The sequence below is a fragment of the Oncorhynchus mykiss genome, chromosome 26 (assembly GCF_013265735.2).
Source record: "Oncorhynchus mykiss isolate Arlee chromosome 26, USDA_OmykA_1.1, whole genome shotgun sequence".
Taxonomy (NCBI): domain Eukaryota; kingdom Metazoa; phylum Chordata; class Actinopteri; order Salmoniformes; family Salmonidae; genus Oncorhynchus; species Oncorhynchus mykiss.
Genome location: NC_048590.1, coordinates 32,748,764 through 32,773,465, shown reverse-complemented (window position 1 = coordinate 32,773,465; position 24,702 = coordinate 32,748,764). Strand labels below are relative to the sequence as shown.

At 42.6% G+C, this 24,702-nt stretch overlaps 1 protein-coding gene across 3 annotated transcripts in view; it reads right to left on the bottom strand.

Annotated features, from left to right (window-relative positions):
* LOC110506662 (synaptotagmin-7) overlaps positions 1-24,702 on the bottom strand; it is a 116,295-nt gene that overhangs the window by 45,575 nt on the left and 46,018 nt on the right. For all 3 annotated transcript variants that reach the window (XM_036964586.1, XM_036964585.1, XM_036964587.1), the window contains exon 2: positions 16,374-16,477. In XM_036964586.1, coding sequence (XP_036820481.1) covers positions 16,374-16,477 — 104 coding nt within the window. The remainder of the gene's footprint in view (positions 1-16,373; positions 16,478-24,702) is intronic.

Sequence of the window (24,702 nt, the reverse complement as noted above, 5' to 3'; positions counted from 1 at the left end):
TGAAGTGGGTCAGAAGTTTACATTCACTAAGTTGACTGTGCTTTTAAACAGCTTTGAAAATTCCAGAAAATTATGTCATGGCTTTAGATGCTTCTGATAGGCTAATTTACATAATTTGAGTCAATTGGAGGTGTACCCGTGGATGTATATCAAGGCCTATCAAGTCTAGTTCATCCTTGGGAGCAATTTCCAAACACCTGAAGGTATGTTCATATGTACAAACAATAGTACGCAAGTATAAACACCTTGGGACCACGCAGTCGTCATACGCTCAGGAAAGAGACGCGTTCTGTTTCCTAGAGATGAACGTACTTTGGTGCGAAAAGTGCAAATCAATCCCAGGACAACAGCAAAGGACCGTGTGAAGATGCTGGAGGAAACAGGTACACAGTATCTATATCCACAGTAAAACAAATCCTATATCGACATAACCTGAAAGGCCGCTCAGCAAGGAAGAAGCCACTGCTCAAAAACCGCCATAAAAAAGCCAGACTAAGGTTTGCAACTGTACATGGGGACAAAGATCGTACATTTTGGAAAAATATCCTCTGATCTGATGAAACAAAAATATAACTGTTTGCCCATAATAACCATCGTTATGTTTGGAGGAAATAGGGGGAGGCTTGCAAGCCAAAGAACACCATCCTAACCGTGAAGCACTGGGGTGGCAGCATCATGTTGTGGGGGTGCTTTGTTGCAGGAGGGACTGGTGCATTTCACAAAATGGATGGCATCATAAGGTGGGAAAATTATGTGGATACATTGAAGCAACATCTCAAGACATCAGTCAGGAAGTTAAAGCTTGGTCGCAAATGGGTCTTCCAAATGAACAATGACCCCAAGCATTCTTCCAACATTGTAGCAAAATGGCTTAAGGACAACAAAGTCAAGGTATTGGAGTGGCCATCAGAAAGCCCTGACCTCAATCCCTTTGAAAATGTGTCTGCAGACCTGAAAAAGCGTGTGCGAGCAAGGAGGCCTACAAACCTGACTCAGTTACACCATCTCTGTCAGGAGGAATGGGACAAAATTCACTCAACTTATTGTGGGCAGCTTGTGGAAGGCTACCCAAAACCTTTGACCCAAGTTAAACAATTTAAAGGCAATGCTACCAAATACTAATTGAGTGTATGTAAACTTCTGACCTACTGGGAATGCGATGAAAGAAATAATTCTCTCTACTATTATTCTGACATTTCACATTATTTTTTTTCAATTTAAAGTTTTATTAAGTTTTCTTGTTTTTCAATCAACCAACAAAACACATTCCGCATTCACAGATGTGACAGATTTAAAAAATATATAAATAAAAAATTATAATAATATATTTAAAAATAATAATAGTAATAAAAATAAAAAATAGCCCAATCAATCAGAACATTTTATTTCCTCCATCTTTGAATGATGGTGCTTTTGGCATTTGGCACTCACTAGGCCTCTCCTCGCTAGCCCAATTATTCTTGATACATTTGCCTCTTTTTCTCAGCTGCAGGAAAAGTTCAATATTCCCCAATCCCACTTTTTCCGCTATCTCGACATTTATTGGATATTTCAAACTTTTTTAACAAATCAAAAACTGAAAAATTGGGTGAGCAAAATTATTCAGCCCCCTTAAGTTAATACTTTGTAGCGCCACCTTTTGCTGCGATTACAGCTGTAAGTCGCTTGGGGTATGTCTCTATCAGTTTTGCACATCGTGAGACTGACATTTTTTCCCATTCCTCCTTGCAAAACAGCTCAAGCTCAGTGAGGTTGGATGGAGAGCATTTGTGAACAGCAGTTTTCAGTTCTTTCCACAGATTCTCGATTGGATTCAGGTCTGGACTTTGACTTGGCCATTCTAACACCTGGATATGTTTATTTTTGAACCATTCCATTGTAGATTTTGCTTTATGTTTTGGATCATTGTCTTGTTGGAAGACAAATCTCCGTCCCAGTCTCAGGTCTTTTGCAGACTCCATCAGGTTTTCTTCCAGAATGGTCCTGTATTTGGCTCCATCCATCTTCCCATCAATTTTAACCATCTTCTCTGTCCCCGATGAAGAAAAGCAGGCCCAAACCATGATGCTGCCACCACCATGTTTGACAGTGGGGATGGTGTGTTCAGTGTGATGAGCTGTGTTGCTTTTACGGCAAATATAACGTTTTGCATTGTTGCCAAAAAGTTCAATTTTGGTTTCATCTGACCAGAGCACCTTCTTCCACATGTTTGGTGTGTCTCCCAGGTGGCTTGTGGCAAACTTTAAACAACACTTTTTATGGATATCTTTAAGAAATGGCTTTCTTCTTGCCACTCTTCCATAAAGGCCAGATTTGTGCAATATACGACTGATTGTTGTCCTATGGACAGAGTCTCCCACCTCAGCTGTAGATCTCTGCAGTTCATCCAGAGTGATCATGGGCCTCTTGGCTGCATCTCTGATCAGTCTTCTCCTTGTATGAGCTGAAAGTTTAGAGGGACGGCCAGGTCTTGGTAGATTTGCAGTGGTCTGATACTCCTTCCATTTCAATATTATCGCTTGCACAGTGCTCCTTGGGATGTTTAAAGCTTGGGTAATCTTTTTGTATCCAAATCCGGCTTTAAACTTCTTCACAACAGTATCTCGGACCTGCCTGGTGTGTTCCTTGTTCTTCATGATGCTCTCTGCGCTTTTAACGAACCTCTGAGACTATCACAGTGCAGGTGCATTTATACGGAGACTTGATTACACACAGGTGGATTGTATTTATCATCATTAGTCATTTAGGTCAACATTGGATCATTCAGAGATCCTCACTGAACTTCTGGAGAGAGTTTGCTGCACTGAAAGTAAAGGGGCTGAATAATTTTGCACGCCCAATTTTTCAGTTTTTGATTTGTTAAAAAAGTTTGAAATATCCAATAAATGTCGTTCCACTTCATGATTGTGTCCCACTTGTTGTTGATTCTTCACAAAAAAATACAGTTTTATATCTTTATGTTTGAAGCCTGAAATGTGGCAAAAGGTCGCAAAGTTCAAGGGGGCCGAATACTTTCGCAAGGCACTGTATATGCAATCATTCATGACTTACAGAACCCTTCTTTGGTGCCTTTAAAGACTCGATGGGAAAAGGATTTGGGGGAGGAACTTGGGGAAGACGCCTGGGAATCTGTGCTGCACAGGGTGCACTCGTCCTCTTTTAGCACTAGACACAGCCTCATTCAATTCAAGGTGGTTCACCGTATCCAGTGGTCGGGGGCCAAACTTGGAAGAATACTCTCTGATTTTGATCCTACCTGTGTCAGATGTAAAGTGGAACCAGCCACACTGTTGCATGTGTTTTGGGGCTGTCATAAACTGTCAGGTTTCTGGGAATTAATATTTAAATGTTTCTCTGATATATATGACACTGTTATAGATCCGTCTCCCCTTACAGCCCTTTTTGGAGTACTGCCCATGGGTACCCCCCCTATCAAGAATCCATCGGACACTGTTGCTTATACAACTCTTTTAGCTAGACGGCTAATACTACAGAACTGGAAGATGGCAGCTCCCCCATCTTATAAATATTGGGTGAGGGATGTGTTGTGCTCTCTGAAACTAGAAAAAAATTAAATTAAATTCACGTGGGAACCCCAAACTGTTTGATGAGGCTTGGGCTCCATTCCGGTCTTACTTTAAACAGTCCATCCTCTGATGGCATTCCAATTAATACTAAAATAAGTCTGTGACTTAAGGGTTGGAGGAGCTTCTCTCTGTGTTTTTGCTGGGGGGAGCATTAAGGTCCATGTTCTTATTGATTGTGATCCGCAGATGCCTTGTTCATCTTGCCCAGGCAGAGACTGAAGTGTGAGCTTGTTTTTCCCAGTTATTTTTACATTTTGTTCACGCCTACATGAATAATCATTTTTTATTTTTTATTTTAAAGCATTGTAAACTTTTTTCTGTCCAGTGGATGGTCGGTCTGTGGCCATGACTCTCTGTGAGTGGTTGCATTTCTCCACCCTTATCCCTTGACTGTTTACAGGAACAATGGTGAGGTGTTTGCTCTGTCCCTGTACTATAGATTGCCCTTTAACCTCTGTAGCCTTCTGCCTGGTGTGTTTAACTTGTCTAAAGTATGGTATCTTTAAAGCTATTTTTTTATTTGTATTTTTATTTGTATTTTTTTTCTAGTTGAGTATATTATTTATATTGCTTTGTCTTGTCTGTGTGTGTGTGTAAAACTTAATAAACAGAGTTCAAAAATAAATAAAAAATAAATAAAATAATAATAATAATATATAATTATTTAAAAAACATATATATACATACATAAAACTTGCAGCAGCTCTATCAAGGTTCTTATTAGCTAATTCTAGCCTTCGCTGAGACGATGAGCAAATAATTAGTTTTTAGATTTTACAGCACCTTACACAACATGTATCTGCTCATTTCCCTAGTCACCCCGTTCACTCTGTCCAGTTTGAAATATAGTTGAGTAGTGGAGACCAGAGTCTATCAAACATGGGCTGTCTCTTGCGGAGGTCATAAGTGAGCTTTTCAAAAGGGAGAAAGTCAACAATCTGGTCAATCCACATTTTAAATGTAGGAGGGGTATTAGAGGCTCACAATAGAATAATACATTTCTTAGCAAAGTATGTAATAGTCATGAGCAAATTGTCTCTGTCAGGATCAGGAACAAAGTCCTGCTGGGCATTAGGAAGATAGATACACGGGGTCATGTCAAACGGTACATCTAGTATTTTCTGTGCAGCAGTATGTATAGATTGCCAGAATCTGGCAATCTCTCTACAGCTCCAAAATACATGCATACAGGTTCCACTTTCAGAGGTACATCTTTTACAGTTAGGAGAGATGTCAATTTTCATTCTATGGAGTCTCAAAGGAGTGTAATAAAATGTGTACAAAAATATGTAATTAGATTCTTTCATTTTACATTAGTAGAGGAGCAGTATACCCTGTCGCAAACCTCCACCCATAACTCATCACTGATAGTCAGACCAAGGTCCTTTCCCCAGATTATTTTCAAAGGAGTAAAGGAGGAGCCTCCTTTCTCAGAAAGGAGTCTATAGATATAAGATATTTTGCCTTTAATGGATTGTGCTGTGACAAGAAGGGTTTCAACTTCATTCAACTGAGTTCTAAACCTCCTCTTGGAAGTAAATGAGGAAATTACATGTTTAATTTGAAGATATTTAAAAATTTTAAAATGGGATCTTGGCACATTGAAATCACTGCAGAGCTCTTGAAAGGATTTCAGTGTAGTGGTTTTCTGATTAAATAGGTCTGAAAAGGTCCTGATTCCTAGAGTATGCCAAAGATTAAAGTTGGCATCCTTCAGGACTTTTGGCAAGTCTGGGTTGCCTACTATGGGCGAGTGTGAACATATTTGGGAGGAAATGCCCAGGTATTTCTTACAGTCCCTCCACGCTAGTAGGGTGCTGTAAATCACAAAGGTTTTGGCTATGTTGCCCACTTAACTAAAGTTATTGATGAATATATTTGAGCTTAGTGGCAATGAACCACAGGATTGGGCTTCTATCTGAATCCACGTTGACTCTTGTCTGTTTGTGATCCATGTTAGCATGTTGCGGATTTGGGCAGAGGGAGGGAAGGGTAAGACCACCCTTAGATTGAGGTTTCGATAGAGTGGAGAACTTGATCCTAGGTTTTTGATTGCCCCATTTAAATTTGGTGATGCTTTGGTTAGTTGTTTTGAAAAAGGAAACTGGGAGATAGCATGGGAGCATCTGAAATAAATAGTTCAGTCTAGGGAGGATGTTCATACGGATGACATTATTTCTTCCTACTAAGCTAATTGGGAGGGAGATCTAGGTTTGGAGATCGTTCTTGATTCGATCCAGGAGTGGAAGATAGTTTTCCTTGAAAATACTTTTCAGATCTGTGTCTTCCATAGGAATGGACATAGTGTCTTCATAGAGCTGGTGAGTGTAAGATTGAGAGGGCAGACAGTGGATTTGTTCAAATTGATCCTATAACCTGAAAACTTGCCATACTGAGCAATTGTGTCTAAAATGGGCGGGATTTCTCTGGGTTGGATATGTAGAGAAAGACATCATCCGCGTAAAGCAAAATCTACAGCTGCGTTCACATAAAAGGAAAATAAATGGTATATATAAAATAATAATCTCTGAACACCCCAGCCGAGTTCCCAAACAACTCGACATATCCCGTTGGATCTATTACCCCCCCGCTCAGTCTCAATTCTGTGTTCCAGAAAAAATAAAATGGGAACAGTTAGCATCGCACAACGTCTCCCTCTCCCCACCAAAGAAATGCCTCATCCTCTCCTCTCCGCCCCGCATTGAGTGTGTGACAACGTAGACCCCGTCCAGACCACATTAAAAGAGGGAGAAAATAAAATCAATAGCCCAGCCTACATATACCTCCCCGAAGGGACATAGGGAACCACAAGTAATAATAGCAACGGAAAAAAGGGAAAAAAATAAAAAAAGTAGTCTGAAACATTAGTAGGCCGAGGTTAAGCTATAGAGCCTATCCCTCTCATCTAAAGGAAAATAAATATAGATTAGATGGCTATAATAACATTTAGCGGGGCGGGTGGGTCTTTGGATATCGGCTATATGTCGTCTTACCTCCTTTAGTAATAACAGTAATCGTATTTAGTCATTGGTCAATTTCACATTGGCCAGGATTGTCTTTCAAAAAACGTTTTGCCTCTTCGGGAGTTTTGAAGTGTTGCAGGGCTCCTTGGTGAAGAATCCTGAGCTGGTTTGGGTATTTGAATCCCCTAAAAATGCCTCGGTCAATGAAGTATTTCTTCACCTCGTCAAACTCTCTGCGCTTTCGGCGTACGCCAGCTGACAGGTCCTGGTGTAAAGTGAGTTTGGCGTTTCCCACTGTAATGGTGTTGATTTTCGCCGCCTGTAGGACTCGTTCCTTGTCGGTGAATCTCAGGAAACTAATGGTGATTGGGCGAGGTGGTTGTCTGGCTGCTGGTGGGGGCCTTAGTGCTCCGTGAGCTCTTTCGAGTTCTATGGGCCTGTCGGTGGACAGGTGGAGCCACTCGGGAAGTTTGTCTTGCAGGTAGCGGATCAGTGGCATGTTTCCCTCTTCTTTTTCGCCCAGATTTAATAGATATTTTTTTCCCTTCGCCCCCTGTTTTCCAGGTCCTATTTCTTCTCTTCCAGATGCTCTATTTTCTTTTTAAGCATATGGTATTGTTTCCATGGCGTCTGTCAAAGTTTTCCATGGATAGGATTCGCCCCTCTGCCTTGTCCAGGCGCATCCATCTTGTTGTTGATGTCAGGCAAAGCATTTTCCAGGATTGTCACCTTGCCCCCATCACACTGAGCTGAGAGTTAATGGCATCTAATTTAATGTTGAGTTCTGTACATTGGGATCTCAACTCAGAAAGGACGTCGACGACAGAGTGTGGGGTTGGCATTCGTTGGGCCTCGGGGGGGAACGGGTCCTCTTGCTCCTGGCTAATGGTGCTAGATTTTTCTGAAGCTAGCTGCCTCCAGGCAGCCTCCAAGAAGGAGGCTTTTTCCGTCGCTAATGCTCGAGTCCGGATAAAAATGTTACCTGTAATGTCGCCTTTTGTAGCCGCTATGACTTTTTGACTAAAGCTAAATGAGTTTGAACTTGAAGTGGAGGTAAGATTAGGAATTGGAAACTACTTGTGCGGAGCTCTTAGTTCATGCGGCCATCTCGTTCAAGGGTCACGTGATCCCCCATTTCACATTCTTAAAATAAGGTGGTGATCCTAACTGACCCAAAACAGGGAATCTTTACTAGGATTAAATGTCAGGAATTGTGAAAAACTGAGTTTAAATGTATTTGGCTACGGTGTATGTAAATTTCTAACTTCAACTGTATGTGTAATCTGGAGCCAAGCGTGTTGATTTTTAATCCAAGGGTATCCTGCTATTGACATACTTGTTGAATTATGGAACAGAACGTAACAGCAACAAGTAATTCATGAGCCATCTCTGCAGCACTCCACTAATCAGGCATTTATGGTAGAGTGGCCAGACGGAAGCCACTCCTCAATAAAAGGCACGTGACAGCCCACTTAGAGTTTGCCAAAAGGCACCTAAAGGACTCAGACCATAAGAAACAAGATTCTCTGTTCTTATGAAACCAAGATTGAACTCTTTGGCCTGAATGCCAAGCATCACGTCAGGAGGAAACCTGGCACAATCCCTACGGTGAAGCATGGTGGTGGCAGCATCATGCTGTGGCAGGGACTGGGAGTCTAGTCAGGATCGAGGAAAATATGAATGGAGCAAAGTACAGAGAAAATCTGCTCCATAGCGCTCAGGACCTCAGACTGGGGCGATGTTTCACCTTCCAACAGGACAACAACCCTAAACACACAGCCAAGACAACACAGGAGTGGCTTTGGGACAAGTCTCTGAATGTCCTTGAGTAGCCCAGCCAGAGCCCAGACTTGAACCTGATCGAACATCTCTGGAAAGACCTAAAAATTGCTGTGCAGCGACGCTCCCCATCCAACGTGACAGAGCTTGAAAGGATCTGCAGAGAAGAATGGGAGAAACTCCCCGAATACAGGTGTGCCAAGCTTGTAGCGTCATACCGAAGAAAACTCGAGGCAGTAATCGCTGCCAAAGACACTTCAACAAAGTACTAAGTAAAGGGTCTGAATACTTATGTAAATGTGATATTTTTTGCTTTGTCATTATGGGGTATTGTGTGTAGATTGATAAGGGAAAAAAACAATTTAATCCATTTTAGAATAAGGCTGTAACGTAACAAAATGTTGAAAAGGTCAAGGGGTCTGAATACTTTCTGAATGCACTGTATGAGTGCATAAAAAAGGAAATTGTATAATAAATTGAATACCTGAATTCCCACCAGAATCCCTGAACTCCATTCATTAGTTGTCTGTGCCAGTAATATGTTTTATGTGCTATAATTCAGTTAATATCTGATGGGACTTTCTTCAGTTAATATCTGATGGATTTTAAACATGACATTTTTTTTAGTATCTTCATCTATTGTCCAACTGTTGCATTTATTAGAATTGTTTTTAAACCCTTTTAACAATTTTGATGACCGTTGCTACATACAGCCAGCTCTCAGGATCTACATGTGAATCCAAACCCTCTCCACAGCAATAATCCATACATCTGTTAACCATACAGAATGAACGGATGGGAGCATCAAGCATCAGACACAGTGGGGATTAGACACGTCCACACACATACAACACTCCCAACACACATACAACACTACACACTCAGAAACAGTACACGCCCAAACATACATAAAACAGGGGTGTTAAAATAGATCCAGAATTCCCAACAGTCAGTGGAATTATAATGAAACATTTTGAGATTAATCTGAAGACTGCAACTATATGATAAACCTTGGAACTCAGGACTGCAGCTATATGATAAACCTTGGAACTCAGGACTGCAGCTATATGATAAACCTTGGAACTCAGGACTGCAGCTATATGATAAACCTTGGAACTCAGGACTGCAGCTATATGATAAACCGTGGAACTCAGGACTGCAGCTATATGATAAACCTTGGAACTCAGGACTGCAGCTATATGATAAACCTTGGAACTCAGGACTGCAGCTATATGATAAACCTTGGAACTCAGGTTTGTAGCTATATGATAAACCTTGGAACTCAGGACTGCAACTATATGATAAACATTGGAACTCAGGACTGCAGCTATATGATAAACCTTGGAACTCAGGACTGCAACTATATGATAAACCTTGGAACTCAGGACTGCAGCTATATGATAAACCTTGGAACTCAGGACTGCAGCTATATGATAAACCTTGGAACTCAGGACTGCAGCTATATGATTGGCCTGGCCTTGCGTATCAAATTAATGCAGGGTTGATGACAATTTGTACACTGAAGGCAAACACTAAACACACACTGTCACAAAGTACAGCTACATAATCTTGTTTTTCATTTCAATGCTCATTACATTTTCAATTAATACAGAGAGTACTATGCCTTCAAATAGACTGTAAAACAGCTAAAGCTATTCCATTTGAAATGTGTAAGAGCACAGTGAGTGGACACAATAACCCTGCACTATGAGTGATGGGTAATAGGCCTTAAATACAAAATATTATAATGACTTGTGTTTCAGATCATATAATTGATATGGTTTGACTCAAACTGTTATAGTTTCATATCGAAAAAATACTCAAGCTGAGATTCTAAACTAACTTGATTCAATAGGTGTTACTCACCAAACCTAATATTTACAATGTGATCCTTGTAAAATCAAACAATGATGGATTTTCCTTTCATTTCAGTTCCTTTCCAAACATATACATCACATGTAGTAGGGGAAACCTTAACCCTGTAAAGAAAGGTTTTCAAAAGGCAGTTTGGAGCAGGAAAGGGTTTTACTATAGACTTACTGTCACATTCTCTGTCACAAATTACATGGCCTGTTTGTTATAAACACTTATCAATAGAGGGCAGATCTCTGGAAATGACCTAACCCCACTGCCCACCCATCCACCACACACAGTCATTCACTCACACAGTTGTTTTAGGGACTCAGAAAAAGGCTAGATTTCAAACAGTCAAGAATATGCTATCAAGTGCAGCTCATCTATCATTTAACACTATCATAAAATCTTCAGGAGGCTAGAGAGTAGGGGAAGGAGAGAGAAAACACTGAAGACAGGGAGTGGGACACGAGAGAGAGAGGGAGAGGGAAGAGAAGGGAAAGAATATGGAGAGAAAGGCAGATGCAATGTATGATTGAGTGGGAGAGAGAGAGAGAGAGAGAGAGAGTGACAGAATGAGGGGAGTTGAAACAGAATAAAGTGAGATGGAGAGAGGAGAGACATCAGAGGATATGGGAGAGAGTGGGGGAGGATGGGGGAGAGAATAGAGGAGATGATGGGGAGAGGGAAGGGGGAAGGGGGAGATAATAGAGGAGAGGATGGGGAGAGGAGAGGATAAGGGAATGGAGAAGAGGGTGGGGGAGAAGAGGTGGACATCATGGATGTCTCCCTGCTAAGAACAGTGTAATGCTGCAGCCCTGTGAAGGATCTGTCCTCAGCCCTCAGTCCCGCTGTCGTTATATCTGTCACAGCACAACGCACATAATGGCTGCCGACACCACTCCTATCTCCCTTCTCCCTTCTCCTCCCCTCTTCCCATCCTCTATCCAACTCTTTCTTCCCCTCCTCATATCCTCCATCCCCTCCTCCCTCCCCACTTCCTGCTTCCTCCCTCTCCTTCTCTCCTCCTTCCCCTTCTCTGCTCCCCCCTCTCCTCTATCCTCTCCTCCTTTCCTCCTCCTTCCTGCCATAATCGACCCATGAGACCTGTTTCTGACTTCTTCATCTTCCCTCACCCATATGCTGGGCTGATATACTGCACCTCTACACAGGGCTGCATCTATCAACTACCATGGGCTAAATATCACAGTATTTATCACAGTGTGTATCTAATTGTGTCCATCTCTGTGTACTTCCTCATAAACACAATGGCCTCAGAGCCGCATAGCTACAGTGCCTTGCGAAAGTATTCGGCCCCCTTGAACTATGCGACCTTTTGCCACATTTCAGGCTTCAAACATAAAGATATAAAACTGTATTTTTTTGTGAAGAATCAACAACAAGTGGGACACAATCATGAAGTGGAACGACATTTATTGGATATTTCAAACTTTTTTAACAAATCAAAAACTGAAAAATTGGGCGTGCAAAATTATTCAGCCCCCTTAAGTTAATACTTTGTAGCGCCACCTTTTGCTGCGATTACAGCTGTAAGTCGCTTGGGGTATGTCTCTATCAGTTTTGCACATCGAGAGACTGACATTTTTTCCCATTCCTCCTTGCAAAACAGCTCGAGCTCAGTGAGGTTGGATGGAGAGCATTTGTGAACAGCAGTTTTCAGTTCTTTCCACAGATTCTCGATTGGATTCAGGTCTGGACTTTGACTTGGCCATTCTAACACCTGGATATGTTTATTTTTGAACCATTCCATTGTAGATTTTGCTTTATGTTTTGGATCATTGTCTTGTTGGAAGACAAATCTCCGTCCCAGTCTCAGGTCTTTTGCAGACTCCATCAGGTTTTCTTCCAGAATGGTCCTGTATTTGGCTCCATCCATCTTCCCATCAATTTTAACCATCTTCTCTGTCCCTGATGAAGAAAAGCAGGCCCAAACCATGATGCTGCCACCACCATGTTTGACAGTGGGGATGGTGTGTTCAGTGTGATGAGCTGTGTTGCTTTTACGCCAAATATAACGTTTTGCATTGTTGCCAAAAAGTTCAATTTTGGTTTCATCTGACCAGAGCACCTTCTTCCACATGTTTGGTGTGTCTCCCAGGTGGCTTGTGGCAAACTTTAACCAACACTTTTTATGGATATCTTTAAGAAATGGCTTTCTTCTTGCCACTCTTCCATAAAGGCCAGATTTGTGCAATATACGACTGATTGTTGTCCTATGGACAGAGTCTCCCACCTCAGCTGTAGATCTCTGCAGTTCATCCAGAGTGATCATGGGCCTCTTGGCTGCATCTCTGATCAGTCTTCTCCTTGTATGAGCTGAAAGTTTAGAGGGACGGCCAGGTCTTGGTAGATTTGCAGTGGTCTGATACTCCTTCCATTTCAATATTATCGCTTGCACAGTGCTCCTTGGGATGTTTAAAGCTTGGGAAATATTTTTGTATCCAAGTCCGGCTTTAAACTTCTTCACAACAGTATCTCGGACCTGCCTGGTGTGTTCCTTGTTCTTCATGATGCTCTCTGCGCTTTTAACGGACCTCTGAGACTATCACAGTGCAGGTGCATTTATACGGAGACTTGATTACACACAGGTGGATTGTATTTATCATTAGTCATTTAGGTCAACATTGGATCATTCAGAGATCCTCACTGAACTTCTGGAGAGAGTTTGCTGCACTGAAAGTAAAGGGGCTGAATAATTTTGCACGCCCAATTTTTCAGTTTTTGATTTGTTAAAAAAGTTTGAAATATCCAATAAATGTCGTTCCACTTCATGATTGTGTCCCACTTGTTGTTGATTCTTCACAAAAAAATACAGTTTTATATCTTTTTGTTTGAAGCCTGAAATGTGGCAAAAGGTCGCAAAGTTCAAGGGGGCCGAATACTTTCGCAAGGCACTGTATGTCACAATGGGACGCCGGACTATCGTGTCTCTCAGCATCTGTAGACTCTGAATTACGGTTACGAAACACTTGTAAAGAGGGAGACATATGGTATTTGCAAAGACAGACAAGAATGTGAGGGTCAATAGAGAAATAGAAAGGGCGAGGACAAGAGAAATGGACAGTGAGGGTTGAGTAGTTTTACTGTGTGTGTGTCTGTGTATTTGACAGGGTATGATATGATTAATCTTTGAAGACCAGACTGAAAGTCCTCAATCTACACAGGGTGTAGACTGGTAAAATATCATAGATGTGCAGCAATACAAATGTGCGTAATACCAGTTACTAATATTACATATTATTTACATGCTTTAAGCATGCTTATTCAATCTCCATCTCACTTCAGAACCGTTCTCAGCTGAATTCAGTCCTCTGCATGTTTACCCACCTATGTGCTGTCCTCACTCCACAAATGCTCCTAGACAGAGAGAGAGAGCGAGCGAGCGAGAGGGAGAGAGAGAGAGAGAGAGAGAGAGAGAGAGAGTGAGAGAGAGAGAGAGAGAGAGAGAGAGAGCGAGAGAGAGAAAGGCCAAGATAGGGACAGAGAGATAACTAGAAGGAGACGGAGAAAGAAAAGCCAAGAGAGGGAGAGGGGCAGACAGAGGAGAGGGACAACGATGGAGAGAGGGAGGGAGCAAAAGCAGGGGAGAGTATTTCCAGATGAAACGTATGGGCAGAATCACAGTTGCTCAGGCAGCAGCCAATAGCTCAGAGTGATGTGTACATTAGCATATGAATCATTAGCATGGGACCGGGAGCCGGGAGCCGGCGACAAGCAGGCACACGCACTGAGCACAAAGCCATGTTTACATAACCTAATGGAGAATTCTGTTCATGTTCACCATCATGGTCACACAACATCTCCCCATACCATTCCCCTTGCACACTACGAAGAGCCCACACACAAAGTTATGGAAACAGAAGGATACTCAAGAAAATAGAACACAACCGGAAAGCACTGCAAATTTTATCCAATTAGTTTTTTATGGCAGAAAAAAGTAATTTGGAATTATGCGGTCTAGCATATAAACTAAAGCTGGCAAGAGACTGACATTTTATTTAACTTTGCAAGGTAGTTAAGAACAAATTCTTATTTACAATGACTGCCTACCCTGGCCAAACCCAGATGACACTGGGCCAATTGTGGGCCACCCAATCACAGCCGGATGTGATACAGCCTGGATTCGTACCAGGGACTGTAGTGACACCTCTTTTTATTTTATTTTATTTAACTAGGCAAGTCAGTTAAGAACAAATTCTTACTTTAAATGACAACCTAGGAACAGTGGGTTAACTGCCTTGTTCAGGGGCAGAACGACAGAGTTTTACCTTGTCTGGGATTCAATCTAGCAACCTTTCAGTTACTAGTCCAACGCTCTAACCACTAGGCTACCTGCCACTGAGATGCAGTGCTTAAGAACTCTGAGCATCTCGGGAGCCCAAAATATGAACTCAAAAGTGTGATTCTGCCATTGACTAACTGCTAGACACAAAATTCAATGTGCTCATGTTCTATCCTCAGTGTCTGCATTTTAGTGTCCTTGAATGTGTGTATTACTGTTTTGCTTATGTTAATGTAGTGAATGTAGCCTACAGTTTATGCACACATATGTTACAATACACTGAGACCAGATGTACGGGTGGGGGAGGTGAGAGAATGAAAGAATGAGAGGAGGGGAAATCATTCTTTACTTAATAGAATATGATATACTCAATGATATAGAATGGTGAAATGATTCAATCAAATAGACTATCTTTTCATTCTGAATGTCTGATCCATGAACCATCTTTCTGCTTTCCTCTAATTGCCAAACGGCAGGAACAGGCAGCAAATAGCTCATTATTAATTGCAGCTAATTACCTGGGTGTCCAACTGTACCATTTTAATGGCATGGGGTTCGGAGAAGGGCACGGACATAGTGCATTGTCATGGAGAGAGAGAGAGAGAGCGAGAGAGAGAGAGAGAGAGAGAGAGAGAGAGAGAGAGAGAGAGAGATATGGAGAGCGAAAGATGGAGAAAAATTGATGAAACTTTTACAGCGCTTTTCATTACAGACATAATCTCAAAGCATGTCTTTGCATGTCTCCGTCTCTCACATGTCTCAGTCTCTCACAGTCTTCCTCTTGTGCAATATGTAACACCTACAGCCTAACACCTCTCTCTCTCACTATCCTGCAGTTCTATTATGAGGATGTGGGGCATGTCTGTGCAAATGTGTGTGTATACAGTTCTGGGGTTCAACCCTACCAGGCAGCTAACCTTACCAAGGCAGCTAACCCTACCAGGTAGCTAACCTTACCAGGCAGCTACCACTACCAGGAAGCTAACCTTACCAGGCAGCTAACCCTACCAGGCAGCTAAACCTACCAGGCAGCTAACCCTACCAGGCAGCTAACCCTACCAGGCAGCTAACCCTACCAGGCAGCTAACCCTACCAGGCAGCTAACCTTACCAGGCAGCTAACCCTACCAGGCAGCTAACCCTACCAGGCAGCTAAACCTACCAGGCAGCTAACCCTACCAGGCAGCTAACCTTACCAGGCAGCTAACCTTACCCGGCAGCTAACCCTACCAGGCAGCTAACCCTACCAGGCAGCTAACCCTACCAGGCAGCTAAGCTTACCAGGCAGCTAACCCTACCAGGTAGCTAACCCTACCAGGCAGCTAACCCTACCAGGCAGCTAACCTTACCAGGCAGATAATCCTACCAGGTAGCTAACCCTACCAGGCAGCTAACCCTACCAGGCAGCTAACCTTACCAGGCAGCTAACCTTACCAGGCAGCTAACCCTACCAGGCAGCTAACCCTACCAGGCAGCTAACCCTACCAGGTAGCTAACCCTACCAGGCAGCTAACCCTACCAGGCAGCTAACCTTACCAGGCAGCTAACCCTACCAGGCAGCTAACCCTACCAGGCAGCTAACCTTACCAGGCAGCTAACCCTACCAGGAAGCTAACTCAGGATAAATCCCTACTAGCTCTGGGGAATATTATGGGTCAGTGCTGGGGTGTGTAATTTGACCTGAACATGTGTATATTGACCTCTCGGCCAGGTCATCATTGCCGATGATAACTGACCAACCTAGTTGATTAAAAGTTGTACAAATAAATAAGAGTCATGGAAGAGTGGATGGAAGCCTGCTGTACTGTGTTGTTCTGGGAAGGACAATGTGTCCTAAAACCAAATAATAGGATATAATGTCATAGGTAAATGTTAGTGGTCCACTCACCAGTTTGCGTTGACACCAGGTGCAGACTCCACACAGAGCTACGAGCCACACGGCACACACCGTCAGCCCCAGAGATACCAGGAACACACTGATAGATAGAGACCCTGCAGAGAGACAGAGGGGGGTGAGATCTGGGGTCCGCTTACCAACCAAGACTTCACAAACACCAAATTGAGAGCAGAATTAGGCCGATACCCACTAATTATCAAAATCCAGAAAAGAGCTGTTAAATTCTACAACCACCTAAAAGGAAGCGATTCCCAAACCTTCCATAACAAAGCCATCACCTACAGAGAGATGAACCTGGAGAAGAGTCCCCTAAGCAAGCTGGTTCTGGGGCTCTGTTCACAAACACAAACACACCCCACAGAGGCCAGCAGCACAATTAGACCCAACCAAATCATGAGAAAACAAAAAGATAATTACTTGACACATTGGGAAATAATTAACAAAAAAACAGAGCAAACTAGAATGCTATTTGGCCCTAAACAGAGAGTACACAGTGGCAGAATACCTGTCCACTGTGACTGACCCAAACTTAAGGAAAGCTTTGACTATGTACAGACTTAGTGAGCATAGCCTTGCTATTGAGAAAGGCCACCGTAGACAGACCTGGCTCTCAAGAGAAGACAGGCTATGTGCACACTGCCCACAAAATGAGGTGGAAACTGAGCTGCACTTCCTAACCTCCTGTCCAACGTATGACCATATTAGAGATACATATTTCCCTCAGATTACACAGATCCACAAATAATTCGAAAACAAATCCAATTTTGATAAACTCCCATATCTACTGGGTGAAATTCCACAGTGTGCCATCACAGCAGCAAGATTTGTGACCTGTTGCCACAAGAAAAGGGCAACTAGTGAAGAACAAACATCATTGTAAATACAACCCATATTTATGCTTGTTTATTTTGCTTGTCTTTATTGTTTTGAAACTTCTGTATGTGTAATGTTTACTGTTAATTTGTATTGTTTATTTCACTTTTGTATAATATCTACCTCACTTGCTTTGGCAATGTTAACACATGTTTCCCATGCCAATAAAGCCCCTTGAATTGAATTGAATTGAGAGAGAGAGCGAGAGAGAGAGAGAGAGAGAGAGAGAGAGAGAGAGAGAGAGATGGGGAGAGAGAGGGGGACAGAGGGGGGAGGGGAGAGAGATGAAGAGAGGTAGCGAGGGAGGGGAAGAGAGATAGAGGTCACTGTTAAATGCAAGTCAATCATGAGATGGGAAGGAGAAGGAGAGAAAGGGCAAGACCAAGAGCAAATGTTGTTGAAAGAATATCTATACATATCCCTTTGGCAATATGTTGGTAAAATCTAATAAACACATGCAGGAAAAATACACAAATGAGGCATAGGAGAAGTAAGTGTGGGAGGAGAGGGAAGTGTGAGCCTGTAATGTGCTTATTTAATATGCTCTCTCCCACTCCATCATCACAAACCTGCAGACAGAGCAATCTATCAAGAGAAAAAGGGAAAGAGACAGGAAGAGAGGGCAAGTGTACCGGCATAGCATATCATGTCTACTCTCCTCATCTGTGTCAGTATCCACAGCTGGTGAATGAATACAGAGTCGGTGAAACGAAGGAAAAGAAAAACAATGGTCATTAAGAGGGTTCCATTACAAGTCTTGTAATCTGCAGCTTCCTTCCTCTTTGGTGTCTCATTGTACATGATCAGTACTGCAGCTTTTCCTCTTGTCTTGTGTTCATCTTTCAAGAAGTCAAGACCAAACTTGAGAGATGAAACCTCTTTCACGCACACATTTCTGGTAAAGAAAAACTACATCACTGCCTCTTGAATGCTATTCATCTAGCCCACCTCCTCTGCCAAGACAATTCAAAAGGCAAAGACGTGTTGGCAAACAACATTGTGCATAAACAATGGACTTCAATTCCACCTCAGCCTCCCATTCTTTCTGTTACATTCTCCCTTTCTCTGTCCCTCTGCCTACACAATTCCTCTGCTTTCTCATCCCTTCCCCTCTCCATCCCTCTCTCCGCCCCTCTCTCTATCCCTCTCTCCATCCCTCCCTATGAAACTCCAGGTCTTGTAAGTTGTTCATGGCAGAGAACAGAAGGAGTAGCTTGGTAAAAACATCCACATATCACTCTTCCCTCACACTTTCTTTCATTTCCTGTCATCCTTCCTCTATTTCCACATGAGGCCTCCTACCTTTCTCCATTCTTTCTTGCTCTCCTTTTGCTCAGTATGTTGTTCAATTTATTTTCCTACTATCTATTGTGAGAAAAATAATACAGTGAGTAGCCTTTGTAGAACACATCCATCAAAGGAAGCAATCAGTTGACATTATGTTTTCAACAGAACCTGAGCAATGACAATGATACTGTAACTATCCATTACTGGTCATCTCACTCAGAAAGCAATTCAACATGTCATAATGCTTCTGATAAGTGGCCATAATGGCAGGTGTTTCATGGAGCTCTCATCTTTTCAGTATTTTTTTTAAAGGGATGAAATGGATGACCCTGAGGCCTACCATATATAGTATGCTGCTGTAATGTTCAAAAAAAGTAGATCTGTGTATAGATGCCATTTTTAATTGCAGAGTATTTTTTTCTTCTTCTCTTACCTTCGTCATTGCTGTGGATTAGTTCCTAACAGTTCCTAGCCTATTTAGTCCACTGTTGAACTACATAATGGATGAAGATCATTGTTTGGTTTAAGGTAGGCTAACTGAACAAAGACCAATGTTGCTAGTTGGTGTGGCTGAATAATAAAAACAATCTATTAGCGCCGAACAGCCAATGGAGGTTAAACAAACAGCTGTGATTCAGCACAATGGACAGCGGCAGAATCGGAATTCACCCGAACAGTGTGGGCAGAGACAGAATCCGGACATTGTGGACAGTGACAGAATCGGAATTCACCCTGGCAGTGTGGACTGCAACCATTTTTTACAGTTGTAGTGGAGCTACCCATTCCATTACGACAATCCCTGAAGATAAATGGGGAATAGCCTATAGGCTTATACCAGGAAGAAATAGAGACACAGCATTCTCTCGCATAACCAATAATAACCAAAAACTAGAAAGATAACACACTAACATGATTTAACAATAAGTATTTAATGACCTGGCCTGGCACAAAGGAGCTGTTAAGTACAGCATACATAATAACCAGGAGGAGAAATAAGCCGAGGTAGCTAGCTTCCTGACTGTAAGGTTGCTGTAAGGTTGCTACACAGCGCAATTACTACTGTGAGCTGGCCCACCCTAATATTGAAACTCATCTTGATCTCCCAGAGGCACATCCATTAGATGCTTCTGATAGGGCAGAGAATTGCATCCTGGTCATTAGCTTGGTGAGTTCCTGTAATGATTAAACAGCAGCTTTAATATGTCTACCAGCCCAGCCATGCTGCTGTAAAAGAGCCTGGGATAGAGATACAGTGCCTTGCAAAAGTATTCAGATCAGGGTTGGGTTATAAAAAAATATCAGAAACTTTGAACATCCCATGGAGCATGGAAAGAAATGGAAAGAAAATGGCACCACAACAAACCTGCCAAGCCTCCCACCAAAACCCACGGACCAGGCAAAGAGGGCATTAATCAGAGAGGCAAGAAAGAGACCAAAGATAACCCTTAAGGAGCTGCAAAGCTCCACAGCGGAGATTGGAGTATCTGTCCATAGGACCACTTTAAGCCGTACACTCCACAGAGCTGGGCTTTACGGAAGAGTAGAAAAAAGCCTTTGCTTAAAGAAAAAAATAAGCAAACACATTTGGTGTTCACCAAAAGACATGTGGGAGACTCCCCAAACTTATGGAAGAAGGTACTCTGGTCAGATGAGACTAAAATGTTGCTTTTTGCCATCAAGGAAAACAATATGTCTGGCGCAAACCCAACACCTCTCATTACCCCGAGAACAGCATCCCCATGATGTTTTTCCATCGGCAGAGACTGTGAAACTGGTCAGAATTGAAGGAATGATGGATGGTGCTAAATTATTGAGGGAAAGCTGTTTCAGTCTTCCAGAGATTTGAGGCTGGGATGGAGGTTCACCTTCCAGCAGGACAATGACCCTAAGCATACTGCTAAAGCAACACTTGAGTGGTTTAAGGGGAAACATTTAAATGTCTTGGAATGGCCTAGTCAAAGCCCAGATCTCAATCCAATTGAGAATCTGTGGTATGACTTAAATATTGCTGTACACCAGCAGAACCCATCCAATTTGAAGGAGCTGGAGCAGTTTTGCCTTGAAGAATGGGCAAAAATCCCAGTGGCTAGATGTGCCAAGCTTATAGAGATATATCCCAAGAGACTTGTAGCTGTAATTGCTGCAAAAGGTGCCTCTACAAAGTATTGACTTTGGGGGGTGAATAGTTATGCATGCTCAAGTTTTCTGTTTTTTTGTCATACTTCTTGTTTGTTTCACAATAACAAATATTTTGCATCCTAAAAGTGGTAGGCATGTTGTGTAAATCAAATGATACCAACCCCCAAAAAGTTAAAATGCCAAGGGGTGAATACTTTCGCAAGCCACTGCAGATGGATACAGCTGTGCTGCATTTAGCTGAGGAAAAAGGGTGGAAAATAGCAGCGAGCCTAACAGAAGGTGGTGGTAGTGTAAACAAGGGGTTGAATCAGACTGTTGTATTACAGCTGTGGTGTGTATGGTCGTTTTGCCGGGATTGGTGCATCAGGTAGGGATGCTTTCAAAAGGATTGCGACAGCTTCCCTAATATTTATACGGTTCAAATAATTCACATGGAGACTATGAATCACTAAAAGCTAACGAGTTCTGCCCCAGTAAGGCAATTTATTACAGAGTACAACACAGACAGCTCTGGCAAAAACAATATGGTCACATGGATGGCCCTTCTCACTGACTCTCTCCCCAGGAGTGGCCCCATGCAGTCTGTGCTGGGTGTCACACAGAGTGCCTCCTGTGGCTAATTCCAGGGCCAGACATTCACAGCACTGCAGCTATCACACGCACGCACGCACGCACGCACGCACGCACGCACGCACGCACGCACGCACGCACGCACGCACGCACGCACGCACGCACGCACGCACGCACGCACGCACGCACACACACACACACACACACACACACACACACACACACACACACACACACACACACACACTAGCTCCTATTGTCTCATTTCATCACTGCCCTCTTGAAAGTTCATTTTTATTGTACACATACTGCATGAGCTTTGGCGTTTCCATAAAACTACAAACAGAAAAATAAAGTGAGTGTCTTTTCAGTCTATTCCTCTCAGTTGTTATATTTCTCTCTCATCTTCACACTCTGAGCCCCTGTCGGTCCACCACTATTTTCCCTCATCAAGTAATTACATGATTTTCTACTGAAACGATTAAAACTACTCATCAGAAAGAATAGCCTCCGTAACAATCCCTCCAACCGTCTCTGGGTTTTAAACCCACATTAACCCCATATGCAGCCATCCTCTCCACTGGTTTTCTAGTATCTAAAGATTGTTCGGATAGATAAAAAGATGACCAAATTACACTGCAATTGGTGTCTGTTTTGTGACAGGTAGTGTACCAAATGCATGCATATTCAACATCTCTACCTGAAAGTCCCAGGTATACCTGCATCTACACCTGGCTGCTCTCATCCTTCTCACTCTGAACTAAAGGTTGCTGCTGTCTGTCTTCCCCAGGCACCTCTCTCTCCACCTCGCCAGACAGATGTAGAGGATCCATCATAATGAGGTCACTGACCCACTTCTAAAACACACACATAACGGCATCATCATTTCATCAGCATAATCACTAAGTCATCTGCTGTAACTACGAGTGATGGGGGGAAAAACACTTTGGGGCTACTGTAGGTAGAGTTAGAGTTAGTTACCGTTAGCTAGCGTTAGGTCGGCTGTACCTGCGCCAAAACACTGGTATTTTTCATCTTATATCTTATAGTTGGTTCTCCATCTTTGTTTTAAATAGTGAGCCAACATTTTTTCAACTCTTTTATTTCCCTGACTGATCAAAAGCAACACTTGTTTTCTCATGGCTCTCTCTTGTCTCTCTGCAGCAGACATATAGTGAGCAATATGTTTGGAACATCAAATAGCAATAAAATCACAGTATCGAATAGCAATACAGTTGAAGTCAGAAGTTTACATAAACCTTAGCAAAATACATTTCAACTCTGTTTTTCCCAATTCCTGACATTTAATCAGAGAAAAAATGACCAGTTTTAGGTCAGTTAGGATCAACAGTTTATTTTAAGAATGTGAAATGTCAGATTAATAGTAGAGATAATTATTTATTTCTGCTTTTATTTCTTTCATCACATTCCCAGTTGGTCAGAAGTTTACATACACTTAATTATTATTTGGTAGCATTGCCTTTAAATTGTTTAATGTTTTGGGTAGCCTTCCACAAGCTTCCGACAATAAGTTGGGTGAATATCGGCCCATTCCTCCTGACAGAGCTGGTGTAACTGAGTCAGGTTTGTAGGCCTCCTTGCTCGCACACGCGGACAAGGACTTTATGATGGCCACTCCAATACCTTGACTTTGTTGTCCTTAAGCAATTTTGCCACAACTTTGGAAGTATACTTGGGGTCATTGTCCATTTGGAAGACCCATTTGCGACCAAGCTTCAACTTCCTGACTGATGTCTTGAGATATTGCTTCAATATATCAACATAATTTTCCTCCTCATGATGCCATCTATTTTGTGAGGTGCACCAGTCCCTCTTTGCAGCAAAGCACCCCCACAACGTGATGCTGCCACCCCTGTGCTGCACGGTTAGGATGGTGTTCTTCGGCTTGCAAGCCTCCCCCTTTTTCCTCCAAACATAACAATGGTCATTTGGGCCAAACGGTTCTATTTTTGTTTCATCAGGCCAGAGGACATTTCTCCAAAAAGTATGATCTTTGTCCCCATGTGCAGTTGCAAACCGTAGTCTGGCTTTTTTATGGCGGTTTTTGAGCAGTGGCTTCTTCCTTGCTGAGCGGCCTTTCAGGTTATTTCGATATAGGACTAGTTTTACTGTGGATATAGATACTTTGTACCTGTTTCCTCCAGCATCTTCACAAGGTCCTTTGCTGTTGTCCTGGGATTGAGTTGCACTTTTTGCACCAAAGTACGTTCATCTCTAGGAGACAGAACGCATCTCCTACCTGATCGGTATGACGGCTGCGTGGTCCCATGGTGTTTATACTTGCATACTATTGTTGTACAGATGAACGTGGTACCTTCAGGCATTTGGAAATTGCTCCCAATGATGAACTAGACTTGTGGAAGCCTACACTCTTTTTTTGTTGGGGTGTTTTTTTCTTGGCTGATTTCTTTTGAGTTTCCCATGATGTCAATCAAAGAGGCACTGAGTTTTTAGGTAGGCCTTAAAATACATCCACAGGTACACCTCCAATTGACTCAAATTATGTCAATTAGCCTATCAGAAGCTTCTAAAGCCATTACTTAATTCCTGGAATTTTCAAAGCTATTTAATGGCACAGTCAACTTACTGTGTGTAAACTTCTGACCCACTGGAATTGTGATACAGTGAATTATAAGTGAAATAATCTGTCTGTAAACAATTGTTGGAAAAATTACTTTTGTCATGTACAAAGTAGATGTCCTAACTGACTTGTCAAAACAATCATTTGTTAACAGGAAATGTGTGGAGTGGTTGAAAATGAGTTTTAATGACTCCAACCTAAGTGTATGTAAACTTCCGACTTCAACTGTACATACAGTATATGCTGTACTGCATCGCAGTACATATTGTATTGTGAGGTGCCTGGCATTTCCCAGGCCTAGTAACTACCGACATATTTTATCCTCCATGTCAATTGTGAGGGCATCGATTGGGATAAAATAAATATTTACAAATGACTCAGTGTGATTCACTTGATGACCTGTTTCAGTGCACCGCCGCGAGGACCCGGAGTTATTTACAGCTGCTTTAAGTGAGAATCCTGCACGCTGTCAGAAGAGCCCCCTTCCTTCTTCCCTCTCTACCTCCCTCCCTTCTTCCCTCTCTCTCTCCTCTGCTTCACCTGCTGTGCTAATCTGCTTGTGTTCTGCTCACTCAGCCACTGGTGTTTGTGCCCAAGCTGACACAGAATCAGGGCTATTAGTCACAGGGGACCAGCAGAGGAGCATGTCTGTCTGGTCCAGGGGACGGGGGTGGGGGATCGGGGAAGGCAGAGCAGAGTGAAGCCCCACCTGGAGAGCTGAACCCTTGACCCTGCCACCCGCCACTAGGACCAACCATCAGCGGAGAAAAAGAGCCGACACCTTGACTGTTCTCATTATACAGGACCAGCACCTGAGAGCCATTCCTGTAACAGTTTATTGCCACTAGA